Source organism: Zonotrichia albicollis, chromosome 2 (assembly GCF_047830755.1).
Source record: "Zonotrichia albicollis isolate bZonAlb1 chromosome 2, bZonAlb1.hap1, whole genome shotgun sequence".
Lineage (NCBI taxonomy): Eukaryota > Metazoa > Chordata > Aves > Passeriformes > Passerellidae > Zonotrichia > Zonotrichia albicollis.
The window spans coordinates 50,297,522-50,320,141 of NC_133820.1; the positions used below are offsets into that span (position 1 = coordinate 50,297,522).

Sequence of the window (22,620 nt, forward strand, 5' to 3'; positions counted from 1 at the left end):
AAACCCAAGCAGACTTTTGACGCAAAATATTCTTAAAGTGTAACTGCTATTACATAAACACAACATTATGCAAAGCTGTTACCTGCACATGGCAATGCTGCAGACAGAGCCAAGCCTGAAGGCGCTGCTTTACACCCTTCTAAAAAGGGCGTTCAAGACTCTTAATTTCATTTTGGACAAACTCAGTCTGAAGTTACTTTTAATTCAGTAACAAAATCTCACATTAATTTTAAAATCAGGCCTACTCACCTCTGGAATATGAAAAAAGCATTCTAACATAGTTCTTAACAAAATCATGTTTCATGTTCTGTGAAAGACTTCTTCACTCTACTACATCACCCACAGCTCCTGCATTCAAGGAGCAGCATTGGTTCTCTCTTCTGTTCTGTGGCCTGAACACCAGCCCCGTGCTTTGCCAGGCAGCACCATCTGGCACAGGGAACCCACAGCCACAGAGAACCAAACTACAGAGGGAGAGCAGCAGCTGCCACATCTCCCAGCCCTAGCACAGTCCTGTATCCAAAAAGGTTCACTGAGGGCTGAAGATACATTTTCTCCACTTTGAAATCAATATTCTGCCCCTGAACCAAAATTTTCATTTGACGGCTTAAACAAAATCAAATATCTTATGTGGTTTGTCGCATCTGAAAGGAATAGCAGATTTGTCTTTACAAACAAGTTGTGGGTCTGCTGGTGATAAAACTAGCACTGGGAGATAAAAGAAACAATGGGAAGGATTCCACTGATTGATGAATGGAAAAAGATATTTGCTTTTACAAATAAACTTTAGGTTTGATGATAAATGAAATTAGACACTGAGAGATGAAAGAAACAATGGGGAAGAAAAACCCCTAAATTCCATACCAATTAAAAATTAAAAGGGAGGGTTATACATTAGAGGGAAATCTTTAGTATCAGGCCTATCGGGGAGTCTGTACCTCTCAAGTACCTCAGACAATGGAGAAGGAGAGAAGGGAAATGCGGCTGGGAAATTAGGATAAAAAGGAGGCTGCATCCTCCAAAAATCTGAGAGATCCCAGAATGCCCCATGGCCTCTCCCTTTATTCCAATAAAGCCAGAAAGGACTCCTCTGTCTCCTTTTTGGACATAAACCTCTGGTGTTTGTGGATTAATTTTCTTAACACATCCACTTGGGAGTACTGCATTTCTGTTGCCAGTGCTGTTCCACAAATTGAACTGATGTCACCAGTCAGTAGGATTTTCACAAGGTCACCCTGATCATGGTAAAGTCTAAACTTACAAGTGATGAAATCCCATAACAACTCTCAACGCTATGAATGGTAACCCCGAGGCTGACAATACTGAGCTCTCAGCTGCTGTTTGCTACCTCGGGGTCACTGGGGGCCCCTGCTGCCAACTTCTCCTGTTCCCACACAGGAATGATCCCCACCCATTTGCAGCAGCAACCTTAGACCAATCTGGAGTAGCCCCATTTTTACAGACATCTCTAAGTGGCAGCAACTAAATGAACAGCACAAGCAACTGACTGCAGCACTTCTCAATCCTGTTACAAGCATCACTCAGAGTGTAGCATGAATTAGCATCAATCAGCTCTTCAATGGCACTAACCTTACTCCTGCTACAGCAATTGCAACAAAAAACAACTTGCCTAGACTTTAGCAAAGTACCAAAATTGCTCAAACCTGCTATCAAGTAAGAATCTAGATGGATCACAGGCAAATATGAACAGCTCAATTCATCACATTAATATCATCAATTCATCATATTAATTGTTGTTATTTTAAGGAAATATATCTCAAAATAGTTTTATAATACTGGTTGATGAAATGTTTAAACTAGCTCTTAGTACCACCCAAGTGCTACTTTCTAGGCACTACCTTGGTTTCTTTGAGATCCTCTATTTCAAATACAAATAGTCCACGTTTTTGTTATTACAGACTCAAATCAGTAAAATTAAAGTTCTTCAAGTGTATTTAGGGATCGACTATACCCAAAGCAACAATATTCCAAAATACATACTGCTAATTTTCTTACAACACTAAGACAGCTAATCAGTCCTAATCTAACAATAGATTTTAACCAAAACCCATGTTCATACACTCATCATCTGTGAGGCAAATATGATCTCTCAAGATCAAGAGGAAAGTTCTAGTAGGAATCTGTGACAGTGGTCACAGGGGTTTTCAGGATGAGGCAAGAGACGAGAATGTTGACTCCATGTTCAGAAGGCTTGATTTATTATTTTATGATATATATATATATATATTATATTATAATTATACCAAAAAGAAAAGGAAAGAAAAGGTTTCCTCAGAACCCAGCAAAGCTAAGAATAGAAAAGAAAGAATGATAACAAAAGGCAGCTCTCTCGGACTCTGTCCAAGATAGCTCGTCTTGATTGGCCATTAATTATAAACATTCAAGATGGCCAATCAAAAATCCACCTGTTGCATTCCAGAGCAGCAGATAACCATTGTTTACATTCTATTTTTGGGGCCTCAGCTTCCCAGAAAGGAAAATCCTAAAGAAAGGATTTTTAGTGAAAAAGATGTCCGCGACAGGAATCTGCTGAATCATTGCAGCTCTCTGAAACGTTGCATTTAGTGAACAAGTCCTCTGTTTTATTAGTATCACTAATTTTTATTAGTTACTAATGAACTATAGTCATATTGTAAGTGATGACAAGTGCTAAACTGAAAGAAAAAAAAACTAAAATATATGTATTTTGGAACAATGGGATGAAAAAAAACCCAAGCAAACACACTGAGGGCAGTTTTCCTCTCTTGTCAGGTTCTGCTTAATATGACTTCACCAGCCCAAAACCTCAGAATTTCATTGTCCCTTTTCATAACACCAGTAATCTGGCAGCTCTCAAGATGAGAACTGGCATAATACACATTCAGATTCAAGGAAAAGGAAAAATGAGACCCCATAACATACCATAACTGGTATGCCAACTTATTGTATAAAATTAAGCAATCAAAATCAACTTTTCTGAAAATTAAGACCTTAAGCTGTCTGTTTATAATGCCATGCTCAGACAGCTTCTCAGTAATATTAGATATTTGCAAGACATTCCAGAACAGAACCTAAAATCACGTCTCTAAAAACGAGACCAAGATTACATAAATCCATTTTATACGCCTGCAGTCAGACAAGAGTAGACTAAGGAGCCAATTGAATTAAATGGAGCTTAATTCATGGATCTAGGACCACATGGATCTAGGAAGGACAGTAAGACACAGGGTAACAAAGTTACCACACACTAGCTACACAACAGGTTTATGATGGCAACTTCCTGAGCTATAATAACTAGTTATCAATTAAATCATTCACCAAGAATTACATGAAATACTAATTATGTAAAGAGGAAATGTCTTGCTTTGCTTCACTTATCTTTTTTTTATTTCATGCTTCAACAACTTTGTTTAGTTCTGATTATTCAAATATATGAAATAATCTTATCTTCAGATCTCTATAGTGAATGAAAATACAGCATAAGCATGCACAGCAAACATGCTGCATGCCTAAAATATCCCTGAGAGGCATGGACATCTTAATACCATGCTGCATATAATGAACAGGCATTAAGCTATAGATTTTCACTTTCATTTCAGTTTATAAAGGTAGCCATGTTATATTAATGGTTTTTTGTAATGTAAGCACACACACAAAGTGTATTGAACCATAATAAACATAAACATTTAATTAGTTTGTAAACACTAATAACAAGGTGAAAACTTAACCATGCTCTCAATTTGCTTTGAAGAGGGAGTAAATTATCACCAAGTAAAAAACAGAGACGGCCTATGCAGAAATACATGCAATACATACATAACACTAATATCAAATAATATAAAGTAGCATTTTTACATTTTAAAGGTACACATAGAATAAACCCTACATCATTAAGCTCTTGAATAAAAGAGAGATAAAAAATTCATGTTCTTGAAGATGTCCTTAGTAACAACCAGGGAATCAAACAAGCAAATGCTCCGGGCAGTTCTTTAAGAGGTTTACATCAGAAGTCAATGCTGCCACTACTGATGTAACCTTAAGGAGCTGTCTAATTTGGGATCAAATGTGCCAGAAAATAATTACAATAAACCAATTCCCTACCTATAATTCAATAAACTACTGCTACCAAATGATAAGCCTTCACCACCTCCCCGAGGCTTACAGAGCTCTCACTTGGGATTCCCTGGCTACAAATACCTGTGTGCTATGCAGTACATGAGCAAGCCTGATAAAACTGGGGCATGCATCAGATCTACTGTGCATGACACACACAGAAAGTGTAGTCTGTCCCAGGTAGACTATATAACCAAAAAGTAACAAGCTTAGTGTAGTCCAGGCTGATTATCTGAGGCTGGGGAGGTTTTTTTGCCCAAGACCTGTAGGTATCAAATAATCTCAGACAAACAGCTGATTTCGCATAAAGAAATTTCCACATGACAAAAGATGTTCAGATACACACAGATTTATGGTAGGTAAACCTCTGGATCAATCAGTTCATATGTGAGAAACAGTGGAAAATATGTTACAAAAGTATGTTCTCAAACTAAGTTAAAAGGTTTTCCTATTCAGCTATTCTGCCACTGACAACACAACAACAAAGTAAAATAATCTGGTTTAAGTCAGAATTGACAAATCTAAAAAGGAAAACAGACTTGAAAATCTTCTGTGTTATATGAGTGACAAACAATCATTTCAGATTAACTGCATGCTGCTTGGGAGTTGTTTTAGTTTGGGTTTGTTCAGAGTTTTTTTGGAGGATGGGGTAGGGACAGAAGGAGGGGTTGGTTGGCTGTTTTTTAATTTTAAACATACACTTTAAGCATAACACTTGCTTAAATATGTAAATATATAACAAATAAAGTATGTACACTAATTTCCCCAACGATTTATGACCTACCATTCCAAGAGGCCTCTTTAGGTACCTTTTAAAATACATCACATAGAACAAAAGTGGTTAACTAATGAGAGGAAACCTAATGTCTTTGCAAATAATTTGATGGATGAAAGTATGGGTGTTAACATTTTTGAAATTGTTCTTAATGTCTCTACTGGCTTTGGGCAGCAGGTTCATTACAGAGCCCCAACAGTCTGACTCCTGAAACAGAGGAATGGGCCTGCACAAGCCTGAACTTCTGAACTTTGGGGTAAAACAGTAGGTTCAAGGGGGGAATATGTGGTAGGCAGTTCAGGAAGGCTGGACCCTCCAAGTACCTCAGCAATGAGGAAAGGAAGAGAGCAACAGGCAGCGGGGAGTTTGGGATAAAAGGAGGCTGCGCCCTCTGAAACCTTGAGAGAGAAAACCCCACAGGCCCCCAGAGGACTCTGCCTTTGTTTAAATAAAGTTGCATTACTCCTCTGTCTCCTTTTTGGACATAAATCTCAGGTGTTTGTGGATTTTCCTGACACTAACTATTTGGGACTAAATGCATTTTTGCAATTTGGGACAGGGCTAAGCATCCAAGCCCATGGGGAAATTGTGTCCACAACTTTTACCTTATTTGACCAGACAAATTAATTCTTTTCACACAAACACAGGAGATTAGTGCTTTACAAAACCAAAAAAATAACAACAGGAGTAAAACTGCCTGTATCCCCAGCACAAAACCAGTGATTTTGAAGAGTCAGTGAAAAGCACTTACCACACCAATTCCTTCGAAAGCAAATACTGCAGTCCCAAAAAACAGTGGGTATTTCTTCCAGCCAACCACAGGTGGCAGTTTTCGAGGATCTGCTAGATCCTGAAGAAAACAAAGCAAAACAGTGCATTAGCTCTTCCTACAATTTTGACTGATGCATTATGTTATACAAAAGAAAATTCAGTACATGTTGATAGTGGTGTATATGTTGCTATTTACAATCCCTGGTTTTTCTCCCAAACCTAGTCCTCTCTACACATTTATAGCCACCTTCCCACACAGAAACTTGCAGATGTATTTATTCTAGATTCCATCACTGTCACTAGAAATGTTCACATTTAAAGTAACACATTGGTGTGCATAAGGGAGCATCAATTAAAACAGAAGGGAAAGTGCACATCTCAAGTCTTATCTTCTGCAAACTTCTAAGTGCACTGCTCTTTCTAATCTGCTTTCATTCTGCACAGATATTCTTTAAAACCATAAGGGACACTAAAAGAATATGTCTTTAACACAAGACAAAGTTCTGCAGAATGATTAATTACTATTACTATTAATTATCTGATTTTTTTCATAATTTCTCCTGTCTCCTTGCTCAGTCCATATTCTCATTGCCTCTCTCCCCATGCTCCACTTCCCACTCATGAAAATAAATATTTTTATTATCTTAAATTAAGATGCCTCAAATAAAGTTAATGTTGCCTTTCAGAAATTGTCAGTCAGTACATATCTATCAGAAACCAACTGCCACATTCAACAAACTTGCCACACTGAACAGATAATAAACTTTTTTATACTCACTCTAACAATATACTGGTAAATAATCACCAGGCTGACAGCCATGGACAGATTGGCAAGCAATGAAAGCAAGGACAGGCTCTTAAGGTCACGAATGAAGACCAGGAGGACCAGGAATGGCAGGAAGCACAGCATGTATATTCGTAAATCAGTATTCCTTTTCTCAGAGGAGCTGCCAGTGGCACTAACGTTCATGGGAGCAATCTTACTTGCCAAGAATCCTTCATGGACCTTTATTAAAACAAACAAACAAAACCAACATGTTAAACAGTGGTAGAAGTGAGTATATGGTCACATTGCTCTTTTCCTACAGGGAAGTTTGTCTCTCTGCTCCACCTGGTGAGGGACAGGAATTTTGAGATTCCTGTACGTGTACTGAGTGCAGAGGGGAAGACAAGGCACTTCCAGCAAGTATTTCATACTTAAGGCAAATGATGAAATGAGGGCTTGAAAGCATCGTTATCCCACCACTGAGGAAATTCACACATGCAGTTTAGATCAGAGTCCTTTCAGAAAAGGAGTTTGGTAAACTGGAAGCAAGCCAGACAGATCTGGGCCTAAAACTTAAGAGTTTGAATTTTCCTGGGGAGAGGAAGTGGGTTAGATAATAAAATGCTATTGCACTTGAGTTCAGTGCCTAACAACATTATGCCTTCACCATACACATCACAGCAGCATACAAAATAATGTTAGAATATGAACATGCCTGCCTTTCCTTCAATTCAAATGAATTTTTTTTCACTCTTCACTTTTTTATTAATGAGTATTAACTCAACTTTTAAAACCATGACAGAATTGAGAGTTCTGTATCTAATAAACTGATACAAATTAATGCCTATAAATTAAAAGTAGCAGTCAATGTGAAAGTGCATTAGGTTTTTTTGTACATAACATTACAATAGCTGCATGTAGTGCAAATCAGAAGATTGAGTTGGGAACTCTTTATGACTCTCACTGCTTCTTTTAGAAAAAGTCAGCGTGGCTGCAACTGCCAAAATTTGTTTTGTGGAAATTTACACAGCCATCTGTGCTATGCACACCACAATCAAAACATTCAGAGCTGCTGGTGATTCTGCTTGCTGCAAAACAAGAACTGTTTTATTTGTTTTAGATCTCCTCATGCTGTTTCCCTTAGGTATCCTTTTCTTCTTTACCACTGCATTCAGCATCTTCCAAATGAGCCTATGGCTGTACTTAATCTGCTCATGCTGTATAAAGCCTTTGGCTTGATGGCTACAAAAACATACCTAGACAGCGAAAAAAAAATCCTCATAGCACAGAGACAAACAAATATATATATAACCGAACGATATAAACAAATGATATATAACTGAAATAACTTGCTTGATTTGCATTGTTTCAAACAATCCACAAATCCAGAAAGAGTGAATTAACTTAAAACTATTCATACAGTGCTAACCAAAAGCACTGTACTCTTTTTTCCACAATGAAAAAGCCAAATTATATAATTCTGCAACTGCATGCTTTCCAGAAATCTCAATTATATGAAAACATCACTGGTCATTATGGAAACACTGATGGTTTCTACCTTGCAAGAATCTAAAGTGTCACTTGCAAGACATTTAACATCTGGTAGTTTTCATTAAGATACCATTTTTACAAAGCTACAAAGAAGTTCTAATTACATTTAGAATTTAATTCACACAGCTACAATAACTTGACTTTGCCAAGTTGTAAGTCAAACACTTAACCAAATTGCTTCCCTAATGCCACATGAAGTAAAGCCCTCTGTGGAAGCTTCCTGCTTTCCCACTACACTTAAAACAGAAATGCAGAACAAGCACTTTAGGCCTTTCACTTTAACAGGTCTTGTGTGTTTACTTGCTTGCGTGCACTTGCAGGTAGCCAGAGCTGCTCTGCACACAAGGACATGTAAAAGAGCTTCTAAGAATCACAAAGTGATTTGAGCACAGAAACTCTCAGCTACAATAAATATTTAGCCCAGCATGTCTTTAATTTATACAAATATCTGTAGCCTGATGAGCTATTAGAAAGAAATAAATAAAACATTCATTCCTAAAAAAACTCAAACCAAAGAAAAACTAGCAGGCAAGATACTGTTCAGGTTCTAAAATACATTTTTACAATACCACAGTATAAACCAGCTCCTACTCAAATAATTTCAAGTATTCAAACACTTCAGTCATCTCTTAAAGATAGAGGCATTCCCCTAGTACACATAAACCCCATTAGAAAGTGTCTGAAGTCAGAAATTTTTTTTTTCCTATTACCACCACAAATTCCATTCAACTGGAGTTTATTGGCTAGTACTGTTGGAAAATGCAATACACAATACTCTATAAAATCATATCCAAATTTTGGCCTACTGTGATCAGCTGCCCTGATGATGGGTGTGATAAGATCACATCTCCACACTGTGTTAGGTAAGTGTGGTCATACAAAATAGCCCTTACAATTATCTACCTTTTACTTTTTCACAAGAGTACTGAGGGGAAGCACAGAGAAAGAACACACTACAGCTACACACAAACCCTCCCCAACCTTCATCAGGTGAATGGATACTGATGCACAATCAGCAAAACACAGCTGACTAAAATTCTCAGACAGTGCCTCCCTGCCCCTACCTTCCCACCTCCCATTTGCACCTTCAGAATGAGTTATACTCCTGCAATAAATCACAACACTATAACCTGCTTTACAATACAGTGAGTGTGGTAACTGTTCTCCCTACATTGTTCCCTGCTCCAGAATTCTCTGGAGAAGGAAATGGAGGCCAAACAGATTCTCAAAAACTTCATGACTTGCAGGAGCCTGTAGCAGGTCCCATTCCTTGAAATACAGTTTAAAGAAAGAAGTCAGGGCATCAAAGACATTCTAGCTGTAAGGGGAGAAAAAATAAAAAATATAATGATGAAATGATGAAATTCTTAACCTGCTCAGAACAGATTACTATTCTGCATTAACCAGATTTGCAGTCACAGCTGTCTTTAGTCTGAGATAGGAACAGCATCTACTTGTATGTTTTTTTACAACTTTCCCTTGTCCTCCCATTTGACCTTACCAAGAACAAAACGTGACTTTTGTTTCTAAACTCTTTGCAGTCCTGGTTGCTCCTAAGTCCTCCAAAAGCCACTTCTCTAAGTTGAAAAAGCCCAGTTTCTGCAGCCCTCAAAGGACAGGTGCCTCAGCCCCAATGATTTCAGCACGCTCCCCTGAACTCACTTCAGTCAGTCAATGGCATTCCAGTATTGAGGATATCAGAACTCAGCAGATATGGTCTAACAAATGGGTAGTAAGGATGACAATCACTTCTCTCCATCTACCAGCAATTCTTGTGTTCATACAACCAGGATGCTGCTGCTTTCAGGGCACATTGCTGGCTCTTGAGCATGACCACTACCCTCTGGATCTGATGACACACACAGCTTTATTATCCCCTCTTCAGCTAGTTGTCCGTTCATCCATCCATCCATCCCGTAATAACCTTTCTTGGATACAAGGATATTTACTGTCAGTGACAGCATGGAAAAACTTGCTAAATTCAAAGTGACATCTAGTGCTTTCTCATCATGTACAAATTCAGATTCATGGACACAGTTATACTGATAAAAAGGCACAGGAGGACACAGTTTATTCCCTTTTGTGGATATATATACATCTTTAAATCAACTTTGTATCAAGAGAGCAGCTTTAACATCAGTCAGAGCAGTACCGCTTATGGGCTTAGGCAAGACCACAGAAAATATCCTACAAAGGTGGATTTTGAGATGTGGCAAAATGTGGGATCCTACACATTAGCTCAGAGGAGGCACACCAGATAAGATCCAGCAAGGGTTAATCTTGTGGGAGAACTCAACAAACAGAAATGAGTTAGTGACAGGTAGAAGAAAGCTGAGTTGGAAAGCAAAATGCAAAAGTTATGGAAAGTAAGGCTCACTACTCTCTCTCTTAAAATGAAACAATGGCTGTGGGAGATCTGACAGCAGAGTAGCAATGGAAAACTCTAATGAAGATGAGATTATAATGACTTTTTCAGGCTAACATCATCATGACTTTACAGTGTTTTCCTAAATTTTGTTTTGAAAAATTGATCAGACAACACTTAAAACTGTTCCAAAAGTACCAAAATACAAAACAGCAGGAAGAATTTTAGATTTTTAAACATTTTCATGTGCTGTTTAGTTCTCTGCAAATCTACTGCTGACTGTTAGGACGGACTATGATGCACCTTCTATCTAACGTAGTGTCCTAAATATTAGACTTAATATTACCTCAGATTTCTATTGTGGACAATAATCACTTTCAATCCTCTGCTGCTCTCTGCTAGTGAATTATTGCATATGGCAGTCATGCTGAGCCAAGAGCAGCCAACGCTCCATGTAACTGCCTTTGTCCTGAACAAAGCAACATGACCTGGTGTCAAACATTTCCCCAAACTACATGAGGAAATATCACTATGGTTTTAGAAAGGAAGCACATAGACACTGAAGTCACTAAGCAAAGTGATGCCTCCAGACAAAAGATTTCATCAGGAGTTACTTCAGATACTCAAGCATTAATTTACCATGCTGGTGTGATGTCTGAAAAAGTTTTTTTCACTCATTTATACAACCAAGCATAGCATTCAGGTGAATACAAGAAGATCAAACATTGTGCAAATCTAGATATCAAGCTCCTTCTCCAGTCAGAAAACTAATGCACAGTTAGAGGCTGCAAAAAATTCAGTTCAACCAATGAAACACTTCCTTCTTACAAGAACTATCTCAGAGGCAAGAAATAATTCCATGTCCTTAGTCTCTTCAACTGAGACCACTGTTTCCTTGCCTCTATCCCAAAACACACTCTTTCTGTCATGCAATTTTATGGACTTTTCAACACCTAGTGAACTCAAAACAGCAGTCCTTGAACTCACTGGTTCCTCCTAATTTCTTCCTTACTTAGCTCAGAGCAACAGCCAGTTCAACACCCAAGGCCAGATCTGAGATAAAATCAGTACATTATCAGAGAGATAAAGACTATATTATAACCCTGCAATTTTGCATGAACAGGCCAAATAAATGTTTCACAGCTCATTTAGTTCTGGCACATCCCTGAAACTTAATACTGTACTTTGCAGCATTTTTAACACATCCAGTTTTATGACTAAGCACAATTCCCAAAGTTTTGTGAAGTTTTTCCCTAAAAAATTGGGGGAAAAAAATCAGAATTCCACTACATAGTGTGCTACTGCTGGGTCATCTTCAGGGTGCTAAAGATCTAAAAAAATGCTCACAAAAAGCAAAAACGTGTTTTCATTTCTTAGCTTTATCAGCAAACAATGAAAGAGGACACTTTTGCAGAGAACTCAGCAAACATTAAAAAGAAAGGAATAAATTTTCCTTCACTAAAAAGGGTGGTCAGGCATTGGAAGAAGTTGTCCAGGAAAGTCTTGGAATCACCACCCTTTTAAGTGTTCAAAAAATGTGTGGATGTTGCAATTGGGACCATGGTTTATTGATGAACATGGCAGTATTGGTTAATCTTGATAAAAATCTCTGCAAAACCAACCTTCGCAATTCCATGACTCTATGAAATGCCAGGACTCTTGACACAGGGTCCTCTGCTGTCCAAGCAGGAAATGCAAAGCAACTATGGCATGAAAGGGACCATGTTTTTTTGAGCACAGCTTCTTTTTTCTATCCCTGTGTGTTCCTTCCCTAGCCTTGCTGTAGTCAGCCCTCAAGATTTTCGTTCCAGCTTTACTGTTCTTCTCCAGTCTGAAACACATTCACCCATAAGTCTCATATTACATCCTGACAGAGTTAACCAGAACTTTTGTCACCAGTCTAAGTTTCTTTGGTGCTCCTGGAAAATATTTTCCTTAGGAAAAGCTTGACTTGCTATTCAACATAACTGAAGATAGGATCTTGCATCACAGTGTCTGGCAAACTGTAATGTAATGCAGAAAAATCTCAGTATAAGTTTCCACCAGTTTCAATGGCTTTAATTTGCACACACCAACATGCAAATATGATCAGCAAAGTACAGATTATAATGCAGATGTATCAGTCACGGTGTGCTATCAGTAACAGTTTGACTATGGTTTTCCTTTACCTCAGTTCTCCCCTTCCTGCCCCCCACTCCCTCTGTCCACCTTCCCCGTCCTTTCACTACCCCAAATCATTGGAGATTTAGGCTGTACCAATTTTTGTTCTTTGCTGCCCTCTACGGGACTGATTTCTGCAATAAAAGTTGCCAGGAAGAAACAAACCAGAGCTCTCCCTCAGAGAAGAGCAAGCACAGAGCAGTCCAAATCAAGTACATTTGGAAGTGGAACTTCTGAATTGCTAATGACTTTAATCCACCCATCCATAGGGTCCATGTTACAGGTCCCTGCAGCTACTGCTTTTGCAGCACTTGCCTTCCTGTAAGAGTTTCAATGTTTCCTCAAGAAAGCAAAAAGTTTCCTGAAAAGCATTTTAGGGTTTTTTTTCCCCAATCTACAAAAGCCAAGGTCAGCAAATGCTCAGATCTCACCTTTTGCCTATGGCCACAGCATATACATAACCAGCTGATCAGGTAAGCATTTGATAAGAAAGGCTTTAATTTAAACTTGCATTACAAGGCATGCATTAAAGATCTAATTTCAGAAGGCCAGCAAAATGACATCAGATAGTATTTTTATCTTTAGAGACAAATTCTGAAGGTAGGAGTGCAGTTTTAAAGGCTTTTTTTTTCCCCCTCACAACACATAAATTACAGAGTACCCAGCTTCCAAATACAGAGATTTGCCTAATTTTGATAGATCTTCATCCACAGAACTTGGAACACTTCTTAAACACTATATAAATACTGATCCACAAGGGGATGAAAAACCCAAACTATCTTCTATGTGCTAACTGCCCAAGAGGACACTCTTCTTCCCAATTAAATTAAGGTAAGCTGCTATGCCAAGACACCTGTTGCCTACCTTATGGGTAGAGTAAGAATCCATATGGACAATTAATGCTCAGCAACCTACAACAACTTATTCCTCACTTCGCTACTCACAGGAGCATACAGAAAAACAGAGAGTCACAGAAATGTTTGGGTTGGAAAAGATCCCCAGGATCACCAAGTCCAACCTTTGACCAATCATCACCTTGTCAACTACACCATGGCACTGTGTGCCTCATCCAGTTGTTTCTTGAACACCTCCAGGACTTCACCACCTCCCCACATAGTCTGTTCCAGTGCTTAACAAACCTTCCCATGAGGAAATTCTTCCTGATGTCCAACCTGGACCTTCCCTGGCACAACTTCAGACTATGTCCTTTCAACCTGTCACTGGCTGCCTGAGAGAAAACAGCAATCCCCACCTGGCTACAGCCTCCTGTCAGGCAGTTGCAGTAAGTGATGAGGTCATTCCTGAGCCTCCTTTTCTCCATGTTTAACACCCCCAGCTCCCTCAGTCACTCCTCATATCACTTCCTCTCTAGTCTCTTCCCCAGCTTCACTGCCCCTGCCAGGACTCACTCCAGCATCTCAGTGTCTTTCTTGAAGTGAGGGGCCCAGACCTGGACACAGAACTCGAGGTGCTGCCTCACCGCTGCTTGTATGGATACAGGCCCAAGGAGATTCAGACTCATCAAGCTTTATGACAACTGACTAACCACAGTTCCCTGAGCAGAAAACACAGCAGAGCACATTGGTAGTGCCCTGGAATTGTGAAAAGAAGAGAGGGCACCACAAGCTCAACGTGCCTGTTTGAGCACCCATCCTGTGCTGGCTGACCCTCCATGGACCACATGCTCAGACACACAAACTGCTGACTGCAACTGCCAAGTGTGCCCTGAGAAAGAACCAACACCCACCAGGACCCCATCAAGAGAATCCCCCTATGAGAAAGAGCTTGGAAGGACTGGAGAGCAAGAGACAAAGCAGGTAACTGAAAGCAGGAGCAGCGTCACAAAAGTGCCAGGCATGGTTTTGTTTGCTTTTGTCAGTGATGGATGGCAGCAGGGAAGAAAAGGGGTAGCTGGGTTTTATTGTAAGGTTTGGGGTTGCTTGCAATGTGTAAACATTGCAATGTGTGGGGACCCATTTGCAATGTTTAGTCGACTTCAGCAACTTCAGGCATAAAACTTGAAAGAAAGAGATGTGACCAAATGCAAAGCATTCACAGAAGAGCAAGAACAATTTTAAGATTATATCATGTCTCCCCTCTATTAGATAGAGGGGAGACAGCATAAAAATATTCAAAAATATAAAAGATGTCCACAAATAGAAAAGAATAAATTACTTATAGCTAGAACATGAAAAAAAAGAACTTACAATATCAGTAAGAAATCTGAGGCTTCTATAAAGAAGCAGCTGTCTAACAGATAAAGAAAGCATTGGAACTGACTACTGAGGAAGCTGTAGAAATGTCAATGTCAGGCATTTTTTGGAACAAAAATCAGGATTCATTTAGATACAGTGGATTCTGTGAATAGAAGGGACTAAACAAGAACCTAAAAAAAATTCCAGTTATGTGAAAAGGATAAAATATGCCCAGGAGTTTGGAGAGAAAAAAGGAAGTCAGCAGAAAGCCTAGAAAAAAAATATTTCTGGGACAACTGGCTTCTACACCATTTTATGCCTTATCTTCCATTATTTCCACAATTAATTTTTAAACTCAACAAACAAGTCAGAAGGAAATACACACTTTCACCAGAGCTGAATGTAGTTCACCTTGCCACTGCGCCCCTTTTAACCAAAAAGCTTTATAGGAAATAAAAGTGAGGGAAAATGAATTTAAACTCTTAACTGCTTTCATATTGCAGCATTACTCACTTGTTTCACATTTTCTGCCAAGAACACAACATAAACGCCACAAAATCCCAGCTGTGTTATCACTAGGAAAAAGTCCACAATATACCTGAGGAAGAAAAAACAAACATACATTATACTTAAGATCCAAACAATTATCCCATTGCTACCTAATATGCAATTACTGCTCCTTTTTGGAGTAGTCAAAATGCTAGACTCAAATGCCACATTAATCTCACAAGCAGTGCAGTGCAGGCAACTCCTCTGTGATCATTGCAAGAACACTGTGGCTCAGACTGCTTTAGAAAAAAGTGATACACAATGGTGGCCTGCAGACAGACTGCAATGGAACTCTGCTAGAGACAAGCACAGAGCAGACATCTGTCCCAGAGAATGGATTTGCTGCAGCATAGGTCTCTGGAGAACCCAATGCCCATTTGAGGCTTGTAATTCTTTGGTGCAATAGAAAATTATATATCAGAATATTAAAAAATCTATCAGAATTATATATCAGAAGAAACCAATTTTCCCTCTAATTGAGCTCTACTTCATCCCTATGAAGTCATCACAACATACCTTAAAACACTAGCTCACTAGCAAGATGCTGCATCCTAGAAAGTAACAGGAATTTAAAAAATTCTTCCACAAGTGAGGTAAAAACCATTTTAAATTAACACTGAGCAATGTGTCTGTTTCAGATGCACAATTTCACTACTGTGCAGTCATACCATAAACTCTACAAACAGCAACAGATGGCAAAGAAAAAACAATGTGGTTTTTTGGTAAAAGAGAGATAAAATATTTAACAGACACAACAAGCCATTTATATCTTCATGTCATTATTGCAAAAACAGTAAATATTTCTCCATTATTTGTATGTTGTATTTAAACAGGAACCAAAGAATTGTTTTGCTTTTTCTCAGAATACATACATCAAAGTAGATAACATTTGCAGGGTAAACCTGCAATGCAGAGAAATGTTGGGAAAAGAGAATGAAAACTTAAACTACTTCATTGCATTAGACAACACAGAATGCATTTCTGGTTACAACACATCTCTTCCTATATTACTAAACAGAATTCATTTTCTTCAGAGCTCTTGTAGAACAGAAAATTCATATAGCTAATACAGTCAGATATCCTCCCATCTCACCACTACCAGCTGGCAGGAGGAAGAGCATTTTGAAGGAAGGTAAAATCTTAGTAAAATAGGTATCTCCTAATCATTCCAAGTGTAGCCATTAACTTCTGAAAATGAATTTACTCCATTCAATTCTAGCTCAAGCTTACCGGCCCCAAGAAGCTCGTTTCTGAAGAGCAGTCAGGGGCCCCACTTCCATGGCACAGCTGACTGTATCACTGTATCCCAGGGAGGACTTCCTCATCCTGATATCAAAAAGTGAAGAAAAAACAGAGTTACCAGAAACTATGATGACCCAGAACCCTACTTTGAAAATGCTATTGGTCTTCCATGACTATACCAGGTTGTAAACTGTGGCAACACTCTGCTGCTGAATTTCAGAGGTATGGTTTGGGATTCTTTACCCCAGCAAGGGCTATTTAGCACTCTGCAAGCATGTGAAACACAGAGCTGCTTCCCCCCAGTTCAACAGTACTAAATGAGTTTCTTACAAAACAAGGGGTTTTTTTGATAAACTACTCCAAAATCATATTCTTGTTATATGACCTTAAGAAATTAATCTCAAATCTAAAAGTTACAAAGAACGTAAACAGAATTCAACTCTTGATGCACAAGCAGTTAATCAAAATTGATTCAATGATCTTATTTCAGTCATCAACTTTAAAGACCATTCAAAACTACACAGGAAAAATTCAGGAACAACAGGGTCTGTTCACAGTACAAAATCATATAAATCTGGTAAAATAGATTTTCCAGCTACAGGGACAGTAATCGTTTTGTGATTCTACTCAGTTCAAAAGTTCATTGCACTCTGAAACATGAGACCCTCCCACTGCTTCTCTTTAACATCTGACAGTACAATAAAAATATTTAATGAAAGTCACTATTAATCAAAAATCTCTGTCAGTCAAACCTGAGTAACTGCTTGCCCACAGTACTGCACATGTCACTTGGAGGAATATTTAATACTTATCTGCTCAATAGCATCATTTTAACACATTCCTTCAGCACTACATATTCAAAGAATCAAGCTGCCACAATTCAGAGACAGAGTTCACATATAATCATGAAAGACATTACCAGTATTTCTTACTTTATCTTTTACTCCTATAAAATACTTATAAACTGGGTATTCATAGATTATTTACATTTTTCAAAGCTGTGAAGACTCAGAAGCTCTATGAATATAAAGAAGGACTTAAAATAAGCAATTAAAACTGTCAAGAGAAAGACTTGATTATTTGCCAGCAGGGAAGAAGGTACTGGGAAAAACAAGTTAAACCAACCTCATTTTGTGTTTGAGCAGAAAACAAATATGTTTTTTTAATGTGTTGCACAAAGCATAGCTATCATTACTAGGCGCACACTAAGAATCTGAGAAGATTCTAAACTGACAGAAGAAACTGTCACAGTACCAGAGTATTTTGTAGACCAAAAATCACAAAAAGAAAAGTGGAATTAAAAAAATTACTTCAAACTCAGCAACTGAATGAATAGTTCCACATTTACCTCTGACATAGAGAGTGGCTGCAACGTACCAAGATGTGCATACAGTGAACCGATATAACTCCTATGAACACTAGGCTGATTGGTCCAACCTGGTATGGAAAAAAAAAAGGGATGACACATAAAATACAGACACTTCCATGGAAGTATGCTGGGGAAAAATCTTTACATGAAAAAATTTCACATTGTAGCAAACAAAGTAATAATTAAAAATTTTTCACCCTCAGCAGGGTGCTGCTGCTGATGTTTCATGTCATCCCTTATTTTCAGTTCACTACTTAAGAGAAAGCTATTCAGGGGTGATCAAGCCATAAGTATGAAATGAGTACTTCACTCCTCTGTTTCACTTGCCAAAAAACTTTTTCAAGAAAGAAGACTGCACAGACTGCACAATTCAGTAGTTTGAGCCACTTGAATGGCAATGACAGCAAAAGTTACAAGCTCCACACAACTATGAAATTAAATCATTTGCTCCAGAATAGAAGCTTGACCATAAGTTTTCACAGAAGGAACTTGCCTTACACCCATGTAATTTTCACTCTCAAACTGAACAACCTGTACTATGGAATTACAGGATTATTTAGTCATAAGGTGAAAATGTAATTTAATAAATTTACCCTGCCCTAGGAAATGCATTGTTTGTTACCAGGTGTAAACAAGCTTGGCTATACCCTATTTTTGCAGAAACACTAGACTGATTTAACAAACTGATGCTTCATCCTAAGACATACAATCTGTCTCTAGAGAAGTCTGTACAAAGATAAGACAACCCCTAGAAACAATTCCCATGAGACATCACAGGAATCTGAGTAAATCAATATATTTCTTTTTTCTGACAAACTTTTTGTTTGGACCAGGAAAATACTTTGGCTAAGCAAAAATGCAACTCATGCAATGAAGTCTTCAGGGTGAAGCAGTAACTTCCTATAAAACAAAAAAATCAATCTTCAGTAGTGATTTCCCCAAATTATAGAGAAGAAATGACACAACTCTATCAATATGGCAGTGACAAATAAGAAGCATTTTAGTTTTTCGGGACATATATCTGAAAATCTTTCTAGGTGATTTTTCTAGTCTATGAAAAAAGAATTCTTACCACAATGCCAGCGTTTTTTATTGCAAGCGGAAGACCAAGGAGCCCAGTTCCAATGTTTCCCTTGAGGAGGTGAGTCAGTGTTTGTATAAACCTGAGGATAAAATGGCACATTAGAAGTACACACTGATGGGGTAGAGGGCGAAAACAAAGCCTCACCCTTTCTCTATAATAAAATTATAAGTTTCAAGTTTCAACTTAAAGTTTACAGTGGTCCAGCTATTATAAAGGAAGTGCAACACATTCAAATAATGTTTCTATTCATCCTTACACATGAGCACCCTCAAATAGAACACTCAAATAGAAGTTTGATCATCAGTTCCTTACTCCAGCTTGTGAGTTGTTAATTTCTCAGCCATTTCATAGTTCTAATCACTTTACAAATAGGAACCTTGAAATATTTTACAGCCAGTACATTGTTAGCTTCAAAAGTGAGAACCTACTCAAAATGGTCTGTTTTTTGGGAGAATTATGCAAAGTCCTTGTGCATAACCACAAAACTCTGCAGGTCCAAGAAGACCCTTTCAGAGTTCAGCAAACTGCTCATAATAAACAAGACAGAGGCAAGAAATCTGAACAAGCTTAAGATTAACACATACGTAATGCCTTCTTCATTATCAAGCTGGTAGTGTGTCTTAACTGGCAGGAAAGTATTTTCAGAATGCTCTTCATCTGAGATGCCATCTGAGTCTTCTTCTTCAATTAAAGGCTTCATTACTTCCATGCCTGTACAACAGAGGTAACACTACATAAGCATTAGAAACAAGTTTACAGTTCAGAAGCAAGACATGATTCAAACTTCCCATGCAATGAGGTTTTAACATGTTCCTAAACACAAAGACGATTTAAGCAGACATAGAGAGCACAAGTCTGCACAGGATAGTCTCTCTCTTTGAAGTGGCACACCATCTCATTATTATTATTATTATTATTATTATTATTATTATTATTATTATTATTATTATTATTATTATTATTATTAATATTATTAATATTATTATTATTATTATTATGGCCAAACACTACAGTTTTTCATTAAGAAAAGCAATTTTCTATCATTAAAATGTCACTAGTTTAAATCACTTTGCAAGCTAATGCACCATAAAGCAAAACAGAAGTTATCCATCATTACAAAAGGGTGAGATTTTGCTTAAACACTGGTAGATACTTCAGAATTAAACACTAAGTTTGCACTCAGAGAGGCAAGACAGATACCACAGAAAGTATCTCCATTCATTGAAGAAAGAACCAAAATACAGGAATCAGGTTGCATGCTTTGAAAGCTGCAATTTCCTGAACCTTTTAAACTGGCATAAAATTCCAGTTAAGTAACAGCACCAAGTAACAGCAAGCAGTCAGTAGTGAACAAAATTGCCTTTCAGGCAAAACTAACATCTTATGCCAGTTTAATGTTGAGGAAATTATAACCATTTTAAATTACTACAGTTAAGCAAAGTAAATCCTGCCAAGAGCAAAAAGATAATTTACCCTACACTTGCCTACCACAGTATCCATTCATAAAATAAGTCGAATAAGTCTCAAGTTCCCTGTAATGTTAACATTTTCTATTTAAAAAAAACCAAACAAGCAAACTACACTACATTTACATTTATGTTACAAAGCAGGCATTGTGTGTCAGGGTTTTGGTGGTAATGGGGCTACAGGAGTGGCTTCAGTGAGAAGCTGCAGGAAGCATCTCCCATGTTAACAGAGGCAATGCCAGCTGCTTCCAGGACAGATCTGCTGTGGAACATGTCCAAGCCCATCAGCGATGGTGGCAGCACCTCTGCAATAACAGAGTTAAGAAGGGAAAAAAAACCTGCCAAGTAGCTACAGCTGGAGAGTGGAGTGAGAATATGTGACAGAACAGCCCCACAGACACCAAGGTCAGTGCAGAAGGAGGGGCAGGAGGTGCTCCAGGCAAGGGAGCTGGGATCCCCCTGCCGCCCCTGGGGCAGCCCACGGTGAGGCAGCTGTGCCCCTGCAGCCCATGGAGGACCATGGTGGAGCAGAGATCCACCTGCAGCTCCTGGAGGACCCCACAGTGGAGCAGGTGGATGTCCAAACAAGGCTGTGACCTCAAGGGAAGCCCACACTGGAGCAGACTTCCTGGCAGAGGACCTGTGGCCCCATGGAGAGAAGAGTCTAAGTCTGGAGCAGGTTTGCTGGCATGTTTGTGACCCCATGGGGACCCACACTGGAGCATTTTCCAGAATACTTCCTCCCATGGGAGAGGAACATGAAAACCTGTTCCACACTGGAACATGGAAAGAGTGTGAGGAGTTCTCCCACTGAGGAGAAAGAAGCACAAGAAACAATGTGGGTGAACTGACCACAGTCCCCATGCCCCATCTCCCTGCACCACTGGAGGGGAAGAAGTAGAGAAATTCTGAGTGAAGTTGAACCTGGGAAGAATGGAGAGATGGCTAGAAGGTTTCTTAAGATTTATTCTTATTTCTCATGACCCTGTTCTGATTTGACTGATAAGAAGTTTAACTTATTTACCCAAGTCGAGTCTGTTTTGCCCATGACTGCAAATGGCAAGTGATCTCTCCCTGTCCTTTTCTCAACCCACACACAAGGATTTTGCTGTATTTTCTCCAGCTAAGGAGGGGAGTGATAGAGTAGCTTTTGTGGACACCCAGAATCCAGCCAGGGTCAACCCACCATAGCCATTAAACAAATCATTAAGGTTTATATGAAATCTTGGAGACATTTAACCCACTAGCAGAGCACTGAAGCCAGTGCTAACAAGTTCTAGAGAAAAACTGTAGAACAACTGTAAAAACCCCACAGCAGAAAGCAGCTTATCCAAGTCATTTACATTAAATCATATAGCTCAAATTCTCCTGAAAACACCAAAGGTTTGTCAAAATTTCATGTCTGAAAAGCTGAAAGCCAGTAATCAAAGCACTTGACAGAAGCAAAGATGCCCAGTCAAGAGCAAAATCAGAGGTCAGAGACTCAACCAGAAAATACACTGTAAAGCAAATTTATACTCAGAGATATTCCAATTATACAAGTCAGGGTGGAGTTCACCATATTTCTGTACATAGCACATAGTCTTTGAATTGATCAAAAGAAGGATCACCAGAGTTCCCTCCCTCTGCTCCCACAGCATTGTGCTGACTAGTTCTTGAGGATGCCACCACCATCCTCCCCCTCAGCTCTGAGTCCCTGCTGGGCACATTTGATGCTCACAAAGACCTGCACACTCTAGTTCTGGAATAAAAGTTTGCCTCCTCAGGGATCAGAGGGAGCAGGAAGTTTCACCCAGTGAGCAACTGATTAGGCTGATTTTCATTCTTTAAGGTATTGATTCTAAACCAACAATCTGAAGGAACAAGCCAAACTACAAGAAGTGCACAAGTCTCTCATCACATGAAATTTGACAACATATAAAAGAAATAATACTTATATTATTCTTCCAGTTTTTTCTCCATCGCATTTTGTAGAATACTCTTCATAATGCTAAACAATAATGACAAGGTGCAGCAAGTCAGGTTCTTATTTAGCAGTAGCACAGGACCAGCATGACCCACAGGACCAACAGCTTTGGTGAGTATCAGCAACTGCTCAGTCAAGGGAGAAAAGTAAAATTTTCTTCTTTCATTGCAACCTGAGACTGGAAGGTTTGGCATATACATACATCTACACTGTTTACCATGCAGCCAAATGACACACAAAAGACTCTG

General features: G+C 38.7%; 1 protein-coding gene across 1 annotated transcript in view; it reads right to left on the reverse strand.

The window, feature by feature from the left end:
* The window catches only part of SLC36A4 (solute carrier family 36 member 4), a 95,712-nt gene that overhangs the window by 67,438 nt on the left and 5,654 nt on the right, over positions 1-22,620 (reverse strand). The window contains 7 exon segments of the mRNA XM_005495617.4: positions 5,640-5,738; positions 6,438-6,665; positions 15,210-15,294; positions 16,476-16,571; positions 17,836-17,924; positions 18,929-19,019; positions 19,525-19,651. Of these exon segments, the coding sequence (XP_005495674.2) occupies positions 5,640-5,738; positions 6,438-6,665; positions 15,210-15,294; positions 16,476-16,571; positions 17,836-17,924; positions 18,929-19,019; positions 19,525-19,651 (815 nt within the window).